This window comes from Eurosta solidaginis, chromosome 1, assembly GCF_040869045.1.
Source record: "Eurosta solidaginis isolate ZX-2024a chromosome 1, ASM4086904v1, whole genome shotgun sequence".
Lineage (NCBI taxonomy): Eukaryota > Metazoa > Arthropoda > Insecta > Diptera > Tephritidae > Eurosta > Eurosta solidaginis.
In genome coordinates this window covers 255,446,890-255,469,652 of record NC_090319.1, presented here as the reverse complement: position 1 = coordinate 255,469,652, position 22,763 = coordinate 255,446,890, and the positions used below count along the sequence as shown (strand labels likewise).

Genomic DNA, 22,763 nt, shown 5'->3' with positions numbered 1-22,763 from the left:
GCGCACTAATTTTATCACCGTATATGATCATCGAATTTGTACTGATATACCCAATTTCTTGAAGTAATCTGTTGAGATAGACTGCCTCTTTTGCAGCCGCTGATAAGGCCACGTATTCAGCCTCGGTGCTGCTTAAAGCCGTTACATTTTGCTTTGTTGAAGCCCAAGAGAAAGCACTGCTTCCTAAGTAGAATACATACCCTGAATATGAGTTTCTATCGTTTGGATCATTTGCCCAATCTGCGTCAGCGTATCCCTTCACGGGCTCATCAGACTTGTGGTACACGATACTTAAATCTGAAGTACCTGATAGATATCTCAAAATGTGCTTTGCTGCGGTTTCGTGCTCAACATGTGGGTTTGTGTTACGTTGAGAAAGCTTGCTTACAGCGTGCGTAATATCAGGTCGACTTAGCACTGCTAAATACATAAGAGAACCGATTAATGATTGGTATTCTGTAGTATTTACCTTTGAACATTTCTCGTCTTGGCAGCCCACTTGGAAACCTGGATTGAGTGGAGTTGCGACTGCCCTACAGTTTTGCATGCAATATTTTTCAAGAACGGATTTGATGTACTTTTTCTGTGATAAGTGAATCGCGCCTCTGTTGCCCTCTCGCTGCACTTCCAAACCAAGGAAGTATCGTATAGCACCACCATCTTACATGTGAAATGTAGACGCTATCTTCTTCTTAATTTCAGCTATATCATTTTCACTTGGACCCATGATGATTAAGTCATCAACGTAAACTGCGATATAACTATATTGCTTCTGGTTTTGTTTAAAATATAAGCACGGCTCATTGATGCATCTTTTAAAACCGATGCCTTTTAAAACTTCGTCGAGTGTGTTGTTCTAAGCACGTCCGGATTGTTTTAGCCCATAAATCGCCTTTCGTAATTTTAGTACTTTATTTGGATATTGTTTGCTTATAAAATTTTCGGGTTGCTTCATATAAACATTTTCATGAAGCTCACTATTTAAGTATGCGTTGGAAATATCCACTTGATGCATATATAATTGTTTTTCTGCTGCAATTGCAAATAGCATTCGAATCGTTTCGTACCTTATTACTGGAGAAAACGTTTCCCAGTACCTAACTGTTGTGTACAACCCTTGGCAACTAATCTGGATTTAAATCGCTCTATATCGCCCTCAACATTTCGTTTGATTCTAAAAACCCACTTTGACCCAATAGCTTTATGCTCTGCAGGTAAATCAACTAACGACCATGTATTGTTTGCTATAAGTGCATCGTATTCGGCTTGCATTGATTTTTGCCAGTCTTTTGCGTGTTGGCCACTCAATGCTTCTGCTGCTGTTTGTGGTATTTCCAAATCTTCAATGTAATTAAGGTAATGATACTGCTTTTTAGGTCTACCAGGCTTACCTGTGTGTATTGGTTTAGGACGACCTGCCCCACGTCGCTTTACGTTGTGTTGTTCGGAATGCTCCATACGTGGTTCTCGTTGTTCTTCGTCTTGATTATCGTCTTCGGAACTGCTAGCAGTGGCAAAATCCTCCTCATCATCGCCTGAATCACAGCCTGCATTTTGTTCAGCTTCAGCTATGGTATCATTTGATGATGAACGCTGAGTTTCTTGACTTTCGTTGGATTCTAGGCGAATGATGTTTGTCATAAAATCATTGCTTTGTTCCGAAGTTTCATTGTCAGCTGTTACACGCGTACCAAAATCGCCTTCTGCAAATCTGACGTCACGCCTTTCTATGACTACACGTTTTTGGCGATCATAAAGTCGATACGCCTTTGCTGTGCAAGAATAACCCACAAATGTGTATTCTTTACCTTTGGCCGCAAACTTGCTTTTAATGGTTTTTTCTAGTGCAAAAACTCTTGACCCAAAAATTCGTAAATGTTTGACTGAAGGTTTGCGTTTATGCCACATTTCAAATGGTATAAGATTATTAAGCGCTTGCGTTGGACACCGATTACGGATATACACTGCGGTTTGAACCGCCTCTGCCCACAAAAACTCGTCTAGCTTTGCATGAATTAATAAACTTTTTGCCATTTCTACGATTGTGCGGTTCGCCCGTTCTGCAACACCGTTTTGTTGGGGTGTATAAGGCACTGTTAATTGTCTTTTAATTCCGCATTTTACCAAAAAATTATCAAATTCATTATTTATATATTCCCTGCCGTTATCACTACGCAAGGCTTTTATTTTACTACTGGTTTGGCACTCTACATATGCTTTAAACTCCTTGAACTTTTCAAAAACTTCATTTTTATTGTGCATAAAATAAACAAAAATTTTACGAGAATAATCGTCGATGAAAGTGACGAAATATTTCTTTCCACCTAACGGTTTAACCTTCATGGGGCCACACACATCCGTATGCACAAGTTCAAGTTTGCTCTTCGATATTCGCGCATTTGTTTGCGTAAATGGCAAAGCACATATTTTTGCTTGATTACACGTATCGCAACTGATTTTGGCTGGCATATTTCTAATATTCATACCGCGCACAAGTTCACTGTCATTTAGTTGTTTTAAACTTTGCATATTTAAGTGACCAAAACGATTGTGCCACTTTACAACTAATGAACTTTCACTTAGTAAACAAAAAATATTTGTTTTTTCTTCATTCCGATATACATATAAATTATTTACACGCTCTGCTTGTAGCACTGTTTGCTGTTTCTTGTTTTTTATTATGGCACTGTTGCATGTAAATACCGTCGAATTCCCATACTGCGCTGCCTTACTTACTGACAGAAAATTCATAAGCAGAGATGGGACAAATAACACATCATTCAACACAATTTTATTGTTTTCTCTTTTTAGCACTACTGAACCTATTCCAGACGATTCTATAAACTTCTCTGCTGCTAACATGACATGAGAATTCTTTTCAGTAAACGATGTAAACATATTTTTATCACAACACATGTGTGATGTGGCTCCGCTGTCAATGCACCATGTGTCTCTTTTTGCTACATTATCAATTACACCATACATTAAATGATTTGATGATTCGTGTGTCTCACTGTGCATTTCAGTATTTGCATTCTTTTTCTTGCTTCGGCACTCACTTGCGCGATGACTTAATTTTTGGCAATTGAAACATTTCCATTTAAAACGCTGTTTGTCTTTTTCTTTTTTACTATTTACTTTGGTTTTATTCTTTTCGTCATTTGTACTACCATACTCATGTTGCTTTTGTGTCATGTTTTTACTTGAATGTGCGTAGACTGCTTGTGTGCATTCTCGATCATGTTTTTCTTGCCTTCGCGTTCCCTCTTCTAAAATTTTTTATTTAACTACGTCGAACGTCGGCAACTTGTCGCGCGTTTCAATAGCGACAACGAAGTTTTCCCATGAATTTGGAAGGCTTGAAAGCAACATTATGACTTTCAACTCGTCGTTTATTTGAATGTCCAATTCGGCTACATACACTGTCGCCTTGTTGCATGTTTAAGCGTAACAGTTTTTGATACTGCTGAACTTTTTTCACTGGACCGACTGGCAAATGAATGTCGCGCAATTTTTGCCATGCCTCTGCCGCTGTTATGCACGTCTTTATGTGCATTAACTGTGTCGGCTTTATATTTAAAATTAAACATGCCAAAGCCTTTTGATCTCCCACTTAAGGATTTCTTCGGCGGTAGCATCTTCTGCTTTTTCATACTTTCTGCATACAACGTTCCACAAATCCGCCGTAATGAGTACACTTCGAACGGACACTGACCACACGTCATAGTTATCATCGCCCAACTTCTCTATTTGGAGGTGTACACTCATTTTGTATTTTTTACGCGTATTTATTTTGCACGTACGTATGTATGTTTTAAAAATCAAAAACCGAATTACTTAAACTTTTTCGATCGCGTTACTAAAAACGTTTTATGGTTCACACAATTAATTAATTTGATTTATTAGAGTTCTCGAATTTTCTTTGGACTCTGGGTCCATAACCTTTGTTAGAAGTTTTTTTTTTTATTCCTTTGAAATAAAAATGCAGATATTCTGATGTTTACAAAGCAGTGGTTTAATCATTGTTTACTATATAGTTTGGCAGCTTAAGTAGAGGTTATGTTGCGAATAGAGTGGAAGGCAGTGGACTAGGCAGTCGAATGTCATAAAATGAAGGAATGGTGTTCGGAGTTTTTTCAAAGTAAAAAAAAAAAATGATAAAAGATTTAATATAAATAAAACTATTGTTTTAATAACAACAAAAACGTCATATATATTCTGTATACATAAATTTGTAATGATTATCTCACTTTAAAATTTGAATTAAATAATCTAAAGTTTTTTTTGAAACTGAGTCGAGAACTGTGCGTGTGAATGTTCGAATTTTCACCGATCAGCTGTTAGTTGCGCTACTTGGTAAAATTTACAATGGGTTTAATGAGAACTGAACTTTGTGTCTTTACATTACGTACTTAGAAGCTACAATTTAAAGATTCATAGAAAAGCAAAAACGTATAATGTTGCCAGACTGGAGAATAATAAAGTATTTGGCTTATTCTTTCAACAACTTCTATATATCAAAATGATCTGGGTGAAAAAAGAAATTCATTTAGCCATGTCCGTCCGTCCGTCCGCCTGTAAACACGATAACTTGAGTAAATTTTAAGGTATCTTGATGAAATTTGGTATGCAGGTTTCTGGGCGCTCATCTCAGATCGCTATTTAAAACGAACGAAATCAGACTACAACCACGCCCACTTTTTCGATATCGAAAATTTCGAAAAACCGAAAAAGTGCGATAATTCATTACCAAAGACGTATAAAGCGATGAAACTTGGTAGGTGCGTTGACCTTATGACGCAAAATAGAAAATTAGAAAAATTTTGGACAATGGACGTGGCACCGCCCACTTTTAAAAGAAGGTAATTTAAAATTTTTGCAAGCTGTAATTTGGCAGTCGTTGAAGATATCATAATGAAATTTGGTAGGCAAGTTACTCCTATTACTATATGTGTGCTAAATAAAAATTAGCGAAATCGGATGACGAACACGCCCACTTTTAAAAAAAAAATTTTTTAAGTCAAATTTTAACAAAAAATTTAATATATTTACAGTATAAAAGTAAATTATGTCAACATTCGACTCTAGTAATGATATGTTGCAACAGAATATAAAGATAAAAGAAAATTTCAAAATGGGCGTAACTCCGCCCTTTTCCATTTAATTCGCCTAGAATACTTTTAATGCCATATCCCGAACAAAAATTGACCAATCCTTGTGAAAATGGGCGAAATCGGTTGAAGCCACGCCCAGTTTTTATACACAGTCGACCGTCTGTCCTTAAGCTCGGCCGTTAACAGGATAACTTGCGCAAAAAACGATATATCTTAACTAAACTTAGTTCACGTACTTATCTGAAGTCACTTTATCTTGGTATAAAATATGGCCGACATCCGACTATGACCACGCCCACTTTTCCGATATCGAAAATTACGAAAAATGGAAAAAATGCCATAATTCTCAAATATGAAAAAAGAGATGAAACATGGTAATTGGATTGGTTTATTGGCGCAAAATGGGTGTGACACCTACCATATTAAGTAGAAGAAAATGAAAAAGTTCTGCAGGGCGAAATCAAAAGCCCTTGGAATCTTGGCAGGAATACTGTTCGTGGTATGACATATATAAATAAATTAGCGGTACCCGACAGAAGATGTTCTGGGTCGCCCTGGTCCACATTTTGGTCGATATCTCGAAAACGCATTCACATATACAACTAAGGGCTACTCCCTTTTAAAACCCTCATTAATACTTTTAATTTGATACCCATATCGTACAAACACATTCTAGAGTCACCCGTGGTTCACCCTTATTGCGATATCTCGAAAAGGCGTCCACCTATAGAACTAAGGCCCACTACGTTTTAAATAATCATTAACACCTTTCATTTGATACACATGTCATACAAACACATTCCAGGGTTACCCTAGGTTCATTTTGCTCTCAGCTGAGTATGTAATGTTCGGTTACACCCGAACTTAGCCTTCCTTACTTGTTGTAACAATTTTTTTAACTTCTTCAATTTTATAAGAGTTAGATTCATAGAAAGTATTGGAATTATCCATTGTCGAAACAAAGATGGCAACCCTTTTATTCTGTATTCTATTTTACTATTTTTACCTTCGTTAACTACAGTTGAAATGTGACGTTTAAAGAAGAAGCACTTCAATAAAATGTTCTTTCTATAAAAGCGAATTGTTCAACTGTTAATTAAACGTGTTTTCTTTTGTGCGCTTATCTTTTTTATTCACTTAATTGGTCCGGTCAAAAGAACTTCTAAAACATTCAAAAGGTTATGGGCCCAGAGAGCTGCAGTGAATAAATTAAATGAGATTAATACAACTGAGTCAAGTCGTCGTACTGTATAAAGTTGCGCGCACATTTAGAAAAAAAGACGTCTCGTCGTAGCGTAAATAAAATAGAGCGTGGATATAATTGCTGTGTTACAGAGCAAAGAAAGCGTCGCCGCATGAGGTAAAATCTAATTTCACTACCTTAAAAAAAAATTGGATCAGCATTATAGGATTCCTGTTATCACGTTTGTGCGTACAATATTGTAAATATATTCGTTCGCAGACTAGTAGACACAACAACAACAAGTTTTATGTAGAGGTGTTTTGTCGTCGCACAACAACTAAAGTTCGGTTAAAATGGATGGAAATAAAAATGAAAACAATTTTAGTGGCCACGTATTAAAAGGTTCAAACTATCGCTTATGGAAATTCCAGATAATGGCTTTCTTAAAAGAACGTAATTTGACCAAGAATATAGAAGGGATAGTACCGGCAGAAAATTCACCAGAGGATGAAAGGAATATTTTTGAAAGAAATGAAGGTAAAGCCATGAATGCTATATTTAAATCGCTGGATATAGAACGCGCAAATCTTGTTCTAACATGCAAAACCGCTAAAGAAATGATGGACAAATTGGAAAGTGTGTACGAAAAAAATTCGGAAATTCGTGCTGTAGGGTTCTTATTATTTTTATTTAACTTTGTATTTTAGTTACTTTGGACTTTGTAATTTTTAAATGTATTATCAATATTTTAAGTTTCTATATTGATTTTTCAATTTTCAAAAATTTTCATTGTTGTGAAAAATAAAAGATATTGACGCATACATTTAGGCTTATTCTTTATTGTATAAAAGTTTCTTTATATATAAAATTAAAAAGTGGTTTCAATCTCCACAGTGGCGATCTCTGCCTATTTTAAAAAATTGTGTGGTGTGCATTTTTTTTTTTTTTTTGAACAACGTGAAAGGCGAAAGAAAAAGCAAGCCAACTAACTTTGGAAAAGGAGCAGAGCAGCGTGGACGTAAAAAGAAAAAGTATTGAAAAAGAATTTTCTAACACATACCGACACAACGGCAATAACCAAATAAAAGCAGCGGAAACGCTCTCGTCAGTTGAATTACTGAAGACAAAAAGGCATGCACATTTGATCGTAACTGCTCGAGGAGCAAAATATATTAAAAAAACAGAGTTTAAAAAAAACTAACGGGAGAGCAACTTGTTTTTGTATTATTGCAAATTCTCTTCGCCAGAAGTGAAAGAAAAATACCAAAAATATAAATTTAAAAACATCAACAACAGTTCGATCAGCGATCCAATCATTAACATATACCTACATACATAGAACGCGTATTTAATTGAATTTGGTGCAGTAGCAACAACAACTAAAACTAAACAAGTAAGGAAAATTAAGTTCGGGTGTAACCGAACATTACATACTCAGCTGAGAGCTTTGGAGACAAAATAAGAGAAAATCACCATATAGGAAAATTTACCTAAGGTAACCCTGGAATGTGTTTGAATAACATGGGTATCAAATGGAAGGTATTAAAGAGTATTTTAAAAAGGAGTGGGCCATAGATCTATAGGTGGACGCCAATTTGGGATATCGGCATAAAGGTGGACCAGGGGTGACTCTAGAATGTGTTTGCACGATATGGGAATCAAATGAAAGGTGTTAATGAATATTTTAAAAGGAAATGGGCCTTAGTTCCATATGTGGATGCCTTTTCGAGATATCGCCAAAAAGGTGGACCAGGGGGACTGTAGAATGCGTTTGTAGGATATGGGTATCAAATGAAAGGTGCTAATAAGTATTTTAAAAGGCAGTGGGCCTTAGTTCTATAGGTGGACGCCTTGTCGGGATATCGCCATAAAGGTGGACCAGGGGTGACTGTAAAATGTGTTTGTACGATATGGGTATCAAATGAAAGGTGTTAATGAATATTTTAAAAGGAAGTGGGCCTTAGTTCCATAGGCGGACGCCTTTTGGAGATATCGCCATAAAGGTGGACCAAGGGTGACTCTATAATGTGTTTGTACGATATCGGTATCAAACTAAAGGTATTAATGAAGGTTTTGAATGGGAATGGCCCTTAGTTGTATATGTGAAGGCGTCAATAAATCAATCCAATCAACATGTTTCATCCCTTTTTTCGTATTTGGCATAGAATTATGACATTTTTTTCATTTTTCGAAATTTTCGATATCGAAAAAATGGGCGTGGACATAGTCGGATTGCGCCCACTTTTAAGACCAAGACAAAGTGAGTTCAGATAAGTACGTGAACTAAGTTTAGGAAAGATATATCAAATTTTGCTGAAGTTATCGTGTTAGCGGAAGAGCGGATGGTCAGACGGTCGACTGTGTATAAAAACTGGGCGTGGCTTCAACCGATTTCACCCATTTTCACAGAAAACTGTTATCGTCATAGAAGCTTTGCCCTTACCAAATTTCAAAAATATTGGTAAATTCTTGTTCGAATTATGGCATTAAAAGTATTCTAGACAAATTAAATTTTTGTATTTTGTTGCACTATATCATTACTGGAGTTGTATGTTGACATAATTTACTTATATACTGTAAAGATTTTGAATTGTTTCTTAAAATTTGACTTTAAAAAATTTTTTTTTAAAAAGTGGGCGTGTTCTTCATCCGATTGGGGTAATTTTTATTAGGCATACACACAGTGATAGAAGTAATGTTCCTGCCAAATTTCATCATGATATCTTCAACAACTGTCAAATTACAGCTTGCAAAACTTTGAAATAACCTTCTTTTAAAAGTGGGCGGTGCCACGCCCATTGTCCAAAATTTTACTAATTTTCGATTCTGCGTCATAAGTTCAACCCACCTTCCAAGTTTCATCGGTTTATCCTACTTTGGTAATGAATTATCGCACTTTTTCGATTTTTCGAAATTTTAGTCCGTTCATTTTAAATAGCGATCTGAGATGAGTGCCCAGGAACCTACATACCAAATTTCATCTTTCAGATATCTCAAAATTTACTCAAGTTATTGTGTTAACGGACAGACGGACGGGCGGACGGACGGACGGACATGGCTCAATCAAATTTTTTTCGATACTGATGATTTTGATATATATAAGTCTATATCTATCTCGATTCCTTTATACCTGCACAACCAACCGTTATCCAATCAGAGTTAATATACTCTGTGAGCTCTGCTCAACTGAGTATAAAAATACCAATAACAGTGACAACTGAGTGCAGTTTTGTATGAATTTAATGGAGCACCAATGACCAAACATTGTATAATGAAAATTGGAAATTTTCAATAAAGGGAGAAAAACTACTGCACAACTAAACTTTTTGAAAGCAGCGGAGTGCATTTTCAAAAACTACTATCATACTTGAAATCCTTTGGCATTGCAAAATACATTGTCCAATTTCGTCAATCAATTTTAAAGCCATTGCACAATACATTGTCCAATTTCATCAATCAATTTTAAAGCCATTGCGCAAATTAAAACCATCGTCAAATTTCATCAATCAATTTTAAAGCAATTACACAATTTAAAAGGGAACAAAATTAAAAAATAACAAAAATTTTGGAAGAAGAATTTTGAGATTGGTTTGTTCTAAATTAACATATATATATATATATATATTTTTTTTTTTTGTTTATATAAACAGTTATTATAAAATATAAATATTTTTAATATTGATATTTAATATTTTACTAAATTTGTAAGCTCCTTCTTCAATTTAGTTAAAATGTTTCATTTCCACGACACAATACACACACTTCTACACAAAATTTAAGTGATTCGCTTATTGGTTTACAGAATAATTCTTCTCAAGAAGAATTAATAACTCCATATGCAAATCAAAATAATTCTGAAATGTGTGCTACATCAGTCAAACTTCCACAATTTTGGACTATTTGTCCGGAAGCATGGTTTATTCATGCCGAAACAGAATTTATTGCTAAAAACATTACACAAGAAAACATTAAATATGAACACATCATTACAGCACTTCCGCGGGAAGTGATAATACCTATTTTAGATTTTATCCAAAATCCCCCTATTAATAACAAATTTACTTAACTTAAAAAAGTGTTGATAGAAAGATACTCACTTAGCGAAAATTCGAAACTTGATAAAATTTTAAACGATTCTGAGATGGGTGATCGAAGGCCCTCTGAGTTTTATCGGTCATTAATTTTATTAGCCGGTTAAAATTTTAGTGAAAATATTTTAAAGAGAATTTGGTGGAGAAAACTTCCCAAAAATTTAAATGCCATTTTGGCTAGCTCAAGTTGTGACAATATTAATGAGTTAACAAAATTAGCAGATAACATTTTTGAAGTTATGAATAAAAACGAAGTTTTCTCAGTAAATACAAATTCAGATAGAAAAAATTCAAAATTTGGTTGTTGAAAATTTAGTTAAAACCACTTCTTTAATGTGTGAAAGTTTCCAGAAAATTTCTTTGGAGTTAGCAGAAATTAAAACAGAAGTGTATCGGAATAAATCTAGGTCGCGTTCTAATTCTAGGAATAATTTTAGAAATTCTTTTAGGCATCGTTCTAACTCGCGTAATAATCCTAATTGGTTGTGTAGATTTCATTACAAATTTGGAAATAATGCTAGAAGTTGTGAACAACCTTGTTCTTATAACAAAAAACAAAGATTCAACAAACTAAATTCCTCCGTTGTTGCAGCGACGAACAACGGAAATTTAGAATTCTCGACGCGTCGCTTATTTATTTTTGATAGAGAAAACAAACAAAATTGTTTAATAGATAGTGGAGCAGAAATTTCGGTATTACCCGCATCTAAATTTCCTCATACGAAACGTTCAGACATAATTCTCACTGCAGCTAATGGCTCAACAATTGCCACTTACGGGAAAATTCTTTTAAACGTAAATTTAGGTTTAAGACGTGAATTTCCCTTTACATTTTTGAACGCGGATATAGCCAAGCCAATAATTGGCGCTGATTTTCTCTGTAAATATGGTCTTATAGATATTAAACATAAACGTTTAGTAGATCCATTAACCAATCTCTCGGTTAATACAGTATCTTACTTTTGTGATATTCCATTACCTAAATTATTTGTGGTTGACAATAAATTTACAAAATTATTAAAAGAGTTTCCGTCACTTATTTCAGAGCCAGATTATACTAAACCTGTTAAACATACAACAGTACATCGACTTGTAACAGAAGGTAGTCTTCCATTTTCTAAGCCCAGGCGCTTAGATCCGGTAAAATACAAAGTTGCGAGAACGCAGTTTGATTTCTTAGTGAAAACAGGCATTTGTCGGCCTTCAAATTCTTCAATAACTTCACCACTTCACCTTGTACCTAAAAAAGACTTGAATGATTTGCGTCCATGTGGTGATTTTAGAAGATTGAATATTGTAACTGTTCCCGATCGTTATCCCTTACCTCACATTCAGGATTTTAATATGAAACTTCATAATAAAAATATATTTTCAAAATTAGATTTAGTTAGGGCATATCACCAAATTCCTATGGCTGAAGAAGATATTTATAAAACTGGGCTCGAATCGTAACATACGATCACGGATCGGTAACCATACGAAAGAAAATTACGTGATACGTCAGACGTATAAACAAAATGGAATTATAACATACGATAGCGAACGGAACGTAATTTATTTTCAATTCACAATAATTTTTACGATCCACATTAGATTGGATTGTATTTATAGCTCACAATAGATTTTGAACTGTCAAATTGGTTGCAAAAAATATAAAAAATAAAGTAAATAATTACGATGGCTCCAATTTTATTGTTTTGTTTGAGCTCAAGTGATAGCGAAGGCGATGAAAAAATTGTCCGGAGGCGGCTAAGAGAACGCAGTAACCCGTTGGACTTATCGAACAAAGCGTAAGCATGTCTTTTATGTATTATTTCTTTGTAACAAAAAATTATTTCAGATTCTTGAAGAGATTTCCCTTAACTAAAGACGCTTTTAGTTACCTTCTGGAGAAATTAAATTTGAAGCAAGCCGATGCCAAAGCAGTTCCTCCATTTTTTCAATTGGCAGTCACGCTTTCACTTCTTGCTAGCGGTGGCTACCAGCACAATGTCGGTAGTGACTATTTAGTAGGAATGTGCCAGAGCACTGTCTCGAAGTTGACATCATATGTTGTTGCCGAGATGGAGAGGAAGCTGTGTGCGGAATTTATATGCTTTGAACCAGATGACTCCCAAAGCTGTAAGTAAAAATATAAAATACCTGGAATTAAATTTAAGAATAATTGTTGTGAAATTACGAATATAGTTATTTATTTTTTAGTGATTGGATGTGTGGACGGTACACATATTGGTTTAGAAAAACCTATAGCTAACGAACACATGTACTTCAACCGTAAAGGGTACCACAGCATCAACTCTATGATTGTAAGTTGCTATTAAACATTTTTATTAAACATTTGTAAAACAATTATGAAAATTCTCAGATATGTGATCACACCTACAAAATATTGGCAATCAACTGTCAATACGGTGCTGCGGCTCACGATTCCTTCGTTTGGAAACATTCCGATCAGAGAAGGGATTTGGAGGATGGATTTCAACAGATCAGGCATCGAAATTCCTGGATTTTAGGTAAAGTTATTGGCTGCAACGAACTTTTATGTACCAATAATTAATTTATACATTTACATAGGAGATTCTGGCTACCTACCTACCCACATGAGTGGTTAATAACCCCATACAGAAGCACATCAGACGGTTCAGATGAACAGTATTTTAATGACATTGACTCTAAAGGAAGGTGTATTATTGAGAGAACAATTGGCATTCTCAAAGGGCGCTGGAGGATTTTAGGATATGACAAAAGAGGAAGATATCATCCTGCGAAAATGGCAAGATTTGCAAATGTTTCTGCTGCATTACATAACATTTGCATTAAATTTAAGATACATTATGAACCGTCAAATCTTCACTCCGAAGATCATATTCTAGAAATTGAGACAGGCGAAACAAACCAACTTACCAATATAGGAAAATCGATAAGAAATCAAATAAAACGTTCACTTTTGAGGGTGTCCTAAGCAATGATATGTTCCTAAATAGCTTCAAAATTAAGCCTGGCAGTATTTAAATAAATGAAATTATTTATTAAATTCGATATTCTCTTTCATTTTTATTTTAAATATGTATATAGTGTATGTACCAAGTAAATATCACAGTACTTTAAGTCATTCTTCAGGTAATCTTTGTAAAACATAAATCAATTCATTTTCTATCTTAAAAACTAAAAAAAAGAGAATTCACAATCAGTTTCTTATATCTAAATATGCATATAATAATAAATATTCTAAAAAAAATTAATGAGGTCTTCTCGCTTTAATTAGCAGCGTCTCCAATTCCAGTCTCTTTATTTGCAAGTCGATCTGACTTGCCTCTTTTTGCCTGCGATATTTTTCTTCTTTAATTTGCAGGATGCGCTGCTGCACCAACAGGAACCGTTCCTGAACGTCCAGCAATCTGTCCAGCTTTTCGTCCAACCCCCTTTGAAAATCGGACACGGTTTTTAAATTTTCTTGCAGTAAGGCCATTTTTTGTTCGCTTGACCCTTTTTGCGGGGCGTTTTTGAATGCGGCGTTCTATCAACAATGGCGGCGGGTGGAGCAGTTGATGAACCTGGCAAACAACTTAGTGTTTCGTCATCGCTGCTTGCACTGTAGCTTTCGCTGTTTTTTGATGAAGTCATCGTTGCTCGGGGCCTGCCATACGCAATTATATTTTCATCACCTGCTACACAAACCTCAAGGCCAGCCGCCTCAATGATAGCCTCCTCGGTGCCATTTATTGTTTTTTCCTGATAGAGTCCCCCACCAGTCTTTTTCTTTGACTGTTTGTTGAAGGAAAGCTTCTTTTTTGCTTGATACTTCTGATCAGCAAAAGCCTGCAATGAAATAAAAACAAGTGTATTACTTTCGAGCATCAAAAGATATAATAACGGCTGTATATACCTTCCTCCACATCTTTGCATCCTTAACTGGTGGCCCTTCAGTATTTAATCTATTAAAAAGTTCCTCCCAAAGTCTATTGGAGGTATTTCTGCCGTTTCCAGAGTTTGGAAGATGATTCTTCGCCAGCCCTGGGTGTCTCGCCATGAAATCCGCCATTATTTCCTTTTGGATTGGATTTAGTTTGTTTGAATTCGACCCTTGTTAATAATAAGAGTTTGAAATATGTTATTATATTTTATTTATTCATATATTTCAACAATTTACTTACATTTTTCATAAAATTTGTATGTATACGAATGCGGTTTGTGATCGAATGAAATTGGAACGTAACGTGTACGTTCAGTCACTCGTCACGTATGTTGCGATCCAAAATTACGATCGAAGTCGTACGTTCACGTATGTCATAATCCGAAAATCATGTTTTACGTGACGAGTTATACGATCACGGATGTTACGATTCGAGCCCAGATTACTGGTGTGCTGATTCAGGTGCAACAAGTCACATGACTTTTCGTCGTGAGTGGTTCTCAGAGCTAAGAGAACATAGTGGTCAAGTAAAATTAGCCGATCGTCATCGTGTCCAGATTCATGGAATTGGTACCATTCTTATAGATGCGAAGGTAAACAATCAGTGGGAGCAGCGCCGTTTTGAAAACGTAATGTATGTTCCAGAAAAATAGTTAAAGATGCTCTCATTACAGGTGTTGACTTGTCCAACAGTGAAAGATTTTTTTGTGAGGATTTTCAATACGGAAAAATGACGAGATCAACTCATAAGGAATCGATCAAGCGACTATCAGTTGCTGGAGAATACATGCATGCAGATTTATGTGGTCCCATGGAAGAAATTGGAATTGGTGGCGCTCGTTACTTCTTGTTGATTAAAGACGAAGCAACAACGTTTCGTTTCACATATCTTATAAAGTCGAAAAATGAAGTACATGGGTGCTTGAGCTCTTTCATTCCAATGGTACAGAAGGCTTTTGGTTTTCAAATTAATTTTTTGCGTTTCGACAACGGTACTGAATTTGTCAACAAAGAAGTCAAGAAATTGTTAAGAAATGAAGGTATTCAAATCCAATATATTGCACCGTATACTCCAGAGCAAAATGGGAGAATTGAACGTGATAATCGAACAATTCAAGAATGTGCAAGAACTATGCTTATTGCTAGTGGTTTACCAAAATATCTATGGTCTTAAGTTGTTCGTACAGTAACGTATTTATTGAACCGCCCAACAAATAGCAAGTGCCCAGGGAGTACACCTTATGAAAAATGGTTTGGTTGGAAACCATGTTTGGATCACATCAAAATATTTGCAACAGAATGTTTTGTTCAAGTTCCAAAACAAAAGGTCGACAAAAGTGTGTTCCAAAAGCGAAGAAAGTATTTTTGATTGGATTTAAGCCCACAACCAAAAATTTTCGACTATTTGATCCGAACAACAGAAAGATTTTTCTCAGCTGTAATATCCGTTTTAATGAGCAAGTATCAAAAAAATTTGTACTTCGGGATGACATTGATACTGATGATGAAGAAGTATCTGAAAATGCTTCACGTGAAATCGTCGTTGAATCAGCTGATAATAATGATGGTTTTCTTGACGCTGAAGCAGAATCAACAGCGGAAACTCATGAACGGGTTCGACCCCAGAGAAGTAATCAACGCTACGATCTGCGAGAAAGTGTAAAGAGTCCAGATCGGTTAATTGAAAGTGGATTTTCAGCAACAATTGTTGAACCAAAACATTTGAAGAGGCAATGTACTCACCCGATGCACAAGAATGGAAGAGTGTAACGGATGAGGAGTTTAATTCATTGATCAAGAATTACACATGGGATTTGGTAGAGCCACTAGATGATCAGAAAGTTATTGATAATCGTTGGATATTTAAAATCAAAGAAAATACTGATGGCTCAATTGAGAGATATAAAGCGCGTCTTGTGATTCGTGGGTTCACTCAGCAATACGGTGTCGATTACGAAGATAGTTTTAGTCCTGTCGTCAAATATACATCGATTCGTGCAATTCTGTTTCTAGCGGCAAAGAATAAAATGCGGCTAAAGCAGTTCGACATTAAAACTGCATTTTTGTACGGTGAGCTGAAAGAAAACATTTTTATGAAACAGCCAGTCGGCTATAATGACAACAGTGGACGCGTATGCAAGCTGATCAAAAGTTTATATGGTCTGAAACAGGCATCACGATGTTGGAATGAAAAATTTACGTAATTTCTTTGCAAATTTGATTTCACACAAAGTGATTCAGACTCATGTGTTTTCATTCGGCGAAAGGATAAGACAATAATGATCATCGCGATTTATGTAGATGATGGGTTGATGGTAACAAATAACATTACTGAAATTAATTAGATAATTTCACACTTCCAAGAGAGTTTTGAAGTGAAAGTTATCGAGGCAAAGCGATTTTTGGGTCTCGAAATTGGTCAACGTCAGGATGGTTCAATACGCTGTTATGGTTACGCATTTTCTATGGGAGCAGCAAGGAAGGCAGTCGGCATGATGTAGTGGTGCACAGTGGCTAGTCATGTCGGCTGGGTTGGGTTCTTGCCAACCTTGCTGTCCTGCGCCATAACAAAAAAAGTTCCTATCATGCCTATTCAAATCAACTTACAAAAAAGCGCAGAGACGACTCAAAACGTTTGAAATTCAAATTAAAACAACATCCGGCCGAACCGGATGTCACGGACAGACCGTTAAAACATTCAACAATTTAAAATTAAAAAAACGGAGAAAAAAATCTAGCGCAAAAAAAAGACGAAACTAACCGAACCGGAAATGACCGGTTACTAAACTCCGAAATCGAAATAAAAAAAACGGATGAAAATTAAAATAAAAAAAGCCGAAAAGGAAAGAAAAGGGAAAAGGGCCGAATATATAGAGGGGCGCCGCGGGTGTTGCTGCGACGCCCGGTGCTTAGCCCACCCTCAAAATCCATGGCCACCGACGCACCTGTATTTCGGTGGCCCCTTACCTGTATACCCTATGCGTTCTAAATGAATGGAACTATCAGCATTCCCATTCTAAATTATAAATTTTATTTAAAATTCATGGTAATACAAAAACTTAGTCAAAATATATTTACTTAACTAGTATTAGGTAAACGGCTAAAGATCAATACTAGCGAATGGTCAATCTTCTGAAATCAACATCAAAAAAAAGCTGCTCATCCTTGACAGTTAATTTGATTATATATCATAAAAGGCTTAATCAAAAAAGGTGCAACCTGAGACATTAGCTTAGTCTGTTTTGATATTGATTTTGTCCGACCAACGTTCCAGTATAATCCTACTTGATTGCCACAAATGCGTGTAGGCATGGCAATGAATGCAATACAACTAAGCCTATACTGTTTGTAAAGAAACCCCCAAGCAAAATCAGGGAAGAAAAATTAACCAATTGCGGGTGTATTGACAGTTACATACACCTTTTAACGATATTACAACCCAAAAGGTGACTTTGAGAAAAAAACTACTATACTAAATGTATTCAGACTTAAAGTCTTAAGGGTTATTATTTTGTTGTTTTGGTTCAACTATATATTTTATTTTCTTATTTATTTATTCAACGTATTTACTTATTTTAATTGTATTTAATTTTATCTGATTTAGATTAATTTTAATTGTTATTTTATTTTTATAACAGGTATTTTTTACTCTCTATTACTTTATTAAACTTGATTTTATTACAGTTTATTTTATTTTTGGTATGTTTGAGCTAATTATGTTGCACTTTGTTCTGTAATTCTATCATTGTTATTTCTAACCTTTATTACCTTCTTAAATCTTGTTTTATTATAGGTAATATAAAAAAAAATTGTTTATTTTTCCTTTTGGGTGCATTTAATTTGCTATATGATCTTACTCGTTGAACCTACTGTTCAGCGCCTAAAAGTAGATAAGCAAATCAGTTGCATAGAGCTCAATTTACAAAAAAACCCCAGCTTCAATGCCATAGTTTATGTTTTCAAATTATCAAATTTTCATCGACCTATTATGCAACCCCGTTTTAAATGCGGATACACGCTTAGGTATATATTCGATCTTATTTATACATAATATGTAACTTTTTGTTATATTCAGCTTACTAAATTAAATAAACGCTAAATACTAATGTGTGTGTGGATGTATACCGAGGCGCATCTGAGGCTAAACTGAACAAATTTATTCATAAAATTTGCTTTGCTAAAACCGACATGAAGCTACATTGGTAACCTCACCCGAATGAAAATCAAGGTCAGCAATGCTCATACACCCTTTCGCCTATTTGCATGAAGAGAAGGTGACATACTAGTTTCTACCAGCCGCCAGCTTCCAATTTGATACGATGCCTACATACAAACTTAGAAAAAGGGGCGCGGCAACGCCTGCTTAAAAGAAACAATTTCTACTTTCACTAGCAGTATCTCCACCAGAACGTTTAAAGGTAGCGTTACAAAATTTGATGGGAAGAATCCGTATTTAAGGCTGATCTGCTTGCGCCAACAATCGGGCAATGAAAGTGACACGCCTCGGTATACAAACACGCAAATGTGTACGTACGTATTAATATAGAAAGGACATTTGATTTGCATACCCACAAAAAAAATGTGTACCTTATGCAAAGGATGTACCATTAAAATAGTTTAGTATAATACAAAATGAGACTGGGCTGATGCTAACAGACATAAGTAAGGTTTAATTTTCGTTCGAACACAACCTTATGGATAATGCACATAAGTGATACAAGATGAATCTTACATAACGTCTAATTAACCGACATTAAACTAGGCCATCCTAAAGTTTACCGGTTATCAGTACTAAGTCGCTAAAATAATTTTTTTGGTGGGAATGCACGCACAAATGTAGACAATTTCAACTTATTCGGTTCTTGCACCAAGAATATTTTAATAAAATGTTTTAAAATTTCATGTTTCCATTAATCTACTTCTAAGCTGACTCCCCCCCCCCCCCCTCTTCCAGGTTTAGGTTTATTGGAAAAAAAAAATTTTATATTAAAGTGTATAATACATGTATTTGTTCTACTACTTGGCTACTAGGCAGCGACTCACCCGGTAGGCTGATACCTACTTAGCCGGCAAGAGGCCGTACCGTGGACCTCTGCCGCGTAGTTACTGGTAGATGTTGTTGCCGGTTATGTGTTGTTGCCGGTTATTATGGCTGGTAATGTGGTTGATTTGGTTGTTATGGCTGTGATATGGTTGACCTGGTAATTCTGGAAGCGCCGTGGTCAAAATCGTGACGCCTGCCACGTTATTTGGGTGATGCTGGGGAAAGAAAAGAGCAAAACAAATGGCGTTTATGGTCACTGCGTGTGGCATATATTTCGCCCGACAAAGCGACTTCGGGGGTAAGTTATTACAGCTTAATTTAAGGGGGATGGTGAGTATTTACTGGGGTTAGGAGTTTGGTTACCCCCTATCGTGCACTGTTCTACTTACTTGATTTTATGTGAGTTGTGATGGTGGTGGTGCGCGGAATTATGGCGCTGTTGACGGTATCAGCGCGGTCTTAGCGCGCGGTCTTAGCGCGCGGTGTTGGCGCTGCTGATGGCTGTACTGCTCGGGGTTGGCGCTTGCACCACTGTCCACGGGTTTCTGTTCGACTTTTTCTACTTCTCCCTCGCTGAATCTTTTATTTAAGTTTGCAGTAAAACGGAGTACTGCATCGATTAAACATCACTTAATTCTTATGTTTTCATGCGGAAATTTGGCAGTTTTTCTTTTTTTCTTATTATTTTTCCCCTGAGCTAATTATTTGCATCTCACTTCTCCAGCAGTATGTATTTATTTATGTGTGTTATCCAGCTCCACCTGCCACCAAAATCTCACACACACTCCGTCTAGATGATACACTCGTAGTAATTGAAGTGAAGAAAAGACGATATGAGGTGATGTACCCGACGACGACGTTGGCGATGCACAAAAAGGGCACCGTATACTGAAGGAAATTCTTGTAAAAATAAACTCGGACACGATGCACTATACGGATCCGTATTGGATATCTAAATATTTTCAGTGAGAATTGACCGAGGTAAAGAGATCTAATTTTTTCTCAAACTATTTACCTTTGTTTGCTTGGGCGTTAGTCGTGGTGATGGCGTAGTATCAAAGCGTTTTCCTTTTCTTTGGCCTAGTGGCCAAGACTCCTCGTCAAAAGTGCTCTGCCAGCATACAATTAGTTTTACCCGCGCACACGCAACACCATATAAAATTTTTCTACCAACCAGTTTTAATTATTCGTGCACACTTGTAACCGTAGATTTACCATTTATTTCACAATAAATGCACTATTTTACACTTGTTTTGCTAAAATTGGCTATTAGTCTATCACAGTTCTTTTTTTTTTTTTGAAGTCGCCTCGTTGGAGGAATTCTAACCGTTCGTGTTCTCCTCAATTTTTCGAATGCCAAACCACGCCGTCGTGGCATTTTTCCAGAAAATTTTCCATTCCATTATAGGGATGGAAAAACGCAGTTATCTAACTGTGGCGGCTATTATCGAATGGTTCACTGTTATGGTTAGCTCATCTCTACAGCACTAAACATGTCGCGTTCCGGCTGTCAACCCTTTGTGTTGATGTTAGTGTGTTGTGGGAACGTCGTGCGCTAAATTAGGTAAAACTTTACCACCCCGGCAGTGCATAATTGCTAATGCATCGGTTGCATTTTACGTTCGCCATCTCCTTTTGACAATCTCTAGGTCAGTACAATGAACCGAATAAAATCAGCTGATGAGATGAGCCACCTACACCATTGAGCCAGGTGTTATTGAAAATTCGTCAATGTCATGGGAATTTTTGGCGATGCCACCCGGACGAAACTATCAAAATTTAGTTTTAACCACCCCAGGCAGACATGAGTGAGGGTGAATCCTACCTTTTTCTCTATCACTAGCCAACTGGTACGTTCCAAGGTTGACTCTCCAAAGTGTGCCATAACAACGCATACATCAGCAGGCTTATGCTAAAAGGTTATTGAATCGGTTTGGTATGATTGAAAGCAAAACCGTATCAACTCCAATGGATAACAATCAGAACCTTGGTGATTTCGCAAGAAATGAGCATGATGCTGTATATCCATATCGTGAAGCGGTCGATAGCTTAATTTACCTGACTATTAGGACACGACCAGACATAATTGGTGTGGTAAGTCGATATTTGGAACAGCTTAGCTCAGCACACGTAACTGCGCTGAAACGCATATTCAAGTACATTAAGGGCACGATCGATATCGGTATTGTTTATAAAAATGATTGTGTTCTTGATTTGGTCGGCTACAGTGATGCCGATTATGCTGGCGATAGCGAAACAAGACGACCGACGAGTGGGTATGTTTTTCATATTTGGTCCGGTGTCGTAAGCTGGGCATCAGTAAGGCAAAAATCGGTCTCAACATCAACAACGGAATCTGAATATGTGGCGGCTTGTCAAGCAATCAAGGAACTAATCTGGCTTAAAAGTTTTTTAATTAGTTTGTTGTATGAACCAAAATTAAAACCACACTATATATGGACAATCAAAGCGCAATTCGTTTAATTAAGAATCCCGTCTTTCATAATAGAACCAAGCACATCGATGTCCAGTACCAACTTATCCGAGAAAAATTTCAATATGGTAAATTCAACTTAGAATATATAAATACTGGTGAGCAGATCGCGGATATATTTACGAAAGCATTGAATAGGAACCGTCATAAATACTTGTGCAGTTTGATGGAGATGACATCATAAGAGAACGTCGTCGATTTTGTTTACAACAATGAGTGGGAGTATTGGAATTATCCATTGTCGAAACAAAGATGGCAACCCTTTTATTATGTATTCTATTTTACTATTTTTACCTTCGTTAACTACAGTTGAAATGTGACGTTTAAAGAAGAAGCACTTCAATAAAATTTTCTTTCCATAAAAGCGAACTGTTCAACTGTTAATTAAACGAGTTTTCTTTTGTGCGCTTATCTTTTTTATTCACTTAATTGGTTCGGTCAAAAGGACTTCTAAAACATTCAAAAGAAAGGATTCCATATTATTGAGCAATATTTAATACCACTTATGACCAAGGATATATAAAGTGCCTTCAACGTCATAGGGTCCTTAAAGTCACTGGTGTTACGTCTACTGAACCCAACCATTGCAACAAATTTTGAAACAACGAAGTCAATGTGATTAGAAAAAGAGAGTTTGGAGTCAAAAATTACACCCAAGTCTTTACTCTCTTGACAACGATTAAGAGATTTAGCATTTTGTTTGTAGATAAAGTATGTGGCAGTTGTCTCTATGGAATAAGACACAACACAGCATTTGTTTGAATTTAAAAATAAATTATTGTCTGCGCACCATCCGGCAAAAGAGTCCAGATCAGAACCGTTAGAAATAGTTTGACAAATAAATAGTACTTTTCGTGAAATATATAGTTTTAGTGTTATATTTCAATCATTAGAGCTGAGGACTGATGGGAAACTTATTGAATA

At 36.0% G+C, this 22,763-nt stretch overlaps 1 protein-coding gene and 1 long non-coding RNA gene across 3 annotated transcripts; one reads left to right on the top strand and one right to left on the bottom strand.

Moving 5' to 3' along the window:
• The first annotated feature begins 11,829 nt into the window (after window positions 1–11,829).
• On the top strand, window positions 11,830–13,874 carry LOC137237136 (putative nuclease HARBI1). Of its 2 annotated transcripts, none has more exons than XM_067760428.1 (5): window positions 11,830–12,178; window positions 12,229–12,509; window positions 12,591–12,694; window positions 12,754–12,901; window positions 12,963–13,874. In XM_067760428.1, exons 1-5 carry the CDS (start codon window positions 12,066–12,068, stop codon window positions 12,998–13,000), a joined length of 684 nt encoding a protein of 227 aa, XP_067616529.1. In that variant the 5' UTR covers window positions 11,830–12,065; the 3' UTR covers window positions 13,001–13,874. The 2 variants fall into 2 exon arrangements, with proteins under 2 accessions (XP_067616529.1, XP_067616528.1); XM_067760427.1 differs by having other exon boundaries at window positions 12,576–12,694.
• LOC137237137 (uncharacterized) lies at window positions 11,920–20,735 on the bottom strand. The gene is made up of 4 exons (XR_010948838.1): window positions 20,361–20,735; window positions 19,735–20,297; window positions 19,345–19,560; window positions 11,920–12,507 (listed from the first exon to the last, which is right to left on the bottom strand). It is a non-coding gene; the product is annotated as an uncharacterized lncRNA (long non-coding RNA).
• Window positions 20,736–22,763: the final 2,028 nt, after the last annotated feature.

What these genes read in the sequence shown, in the direction of transcription:
- LOC137237136 (XM_067760427.1), top strand. Translation starts at nt 12,066, where the DNA reads ATGGCTCCAATTTTATTGTTTTGTTTGAGCTCAAGTGATAGCGAAGGC. An exon ending in TTGGACTTATCGAACAAAGC is followed by an intron (nt 12,179 to 12,228) that starts GTAAGCATGTCT and finishes AAATTATTTCAG; the next exon opens with ATTCTTGAAGAGATTTCCCT. An exon ending in ACAGCATCAACTCTATGATT is followed by an intron (nt 12,695 to 12,753) that starts GTAAGTTGCTAT and finishes GAAAATTCTCAG; the next exon opens with ATATGTGATCACACCTACAA.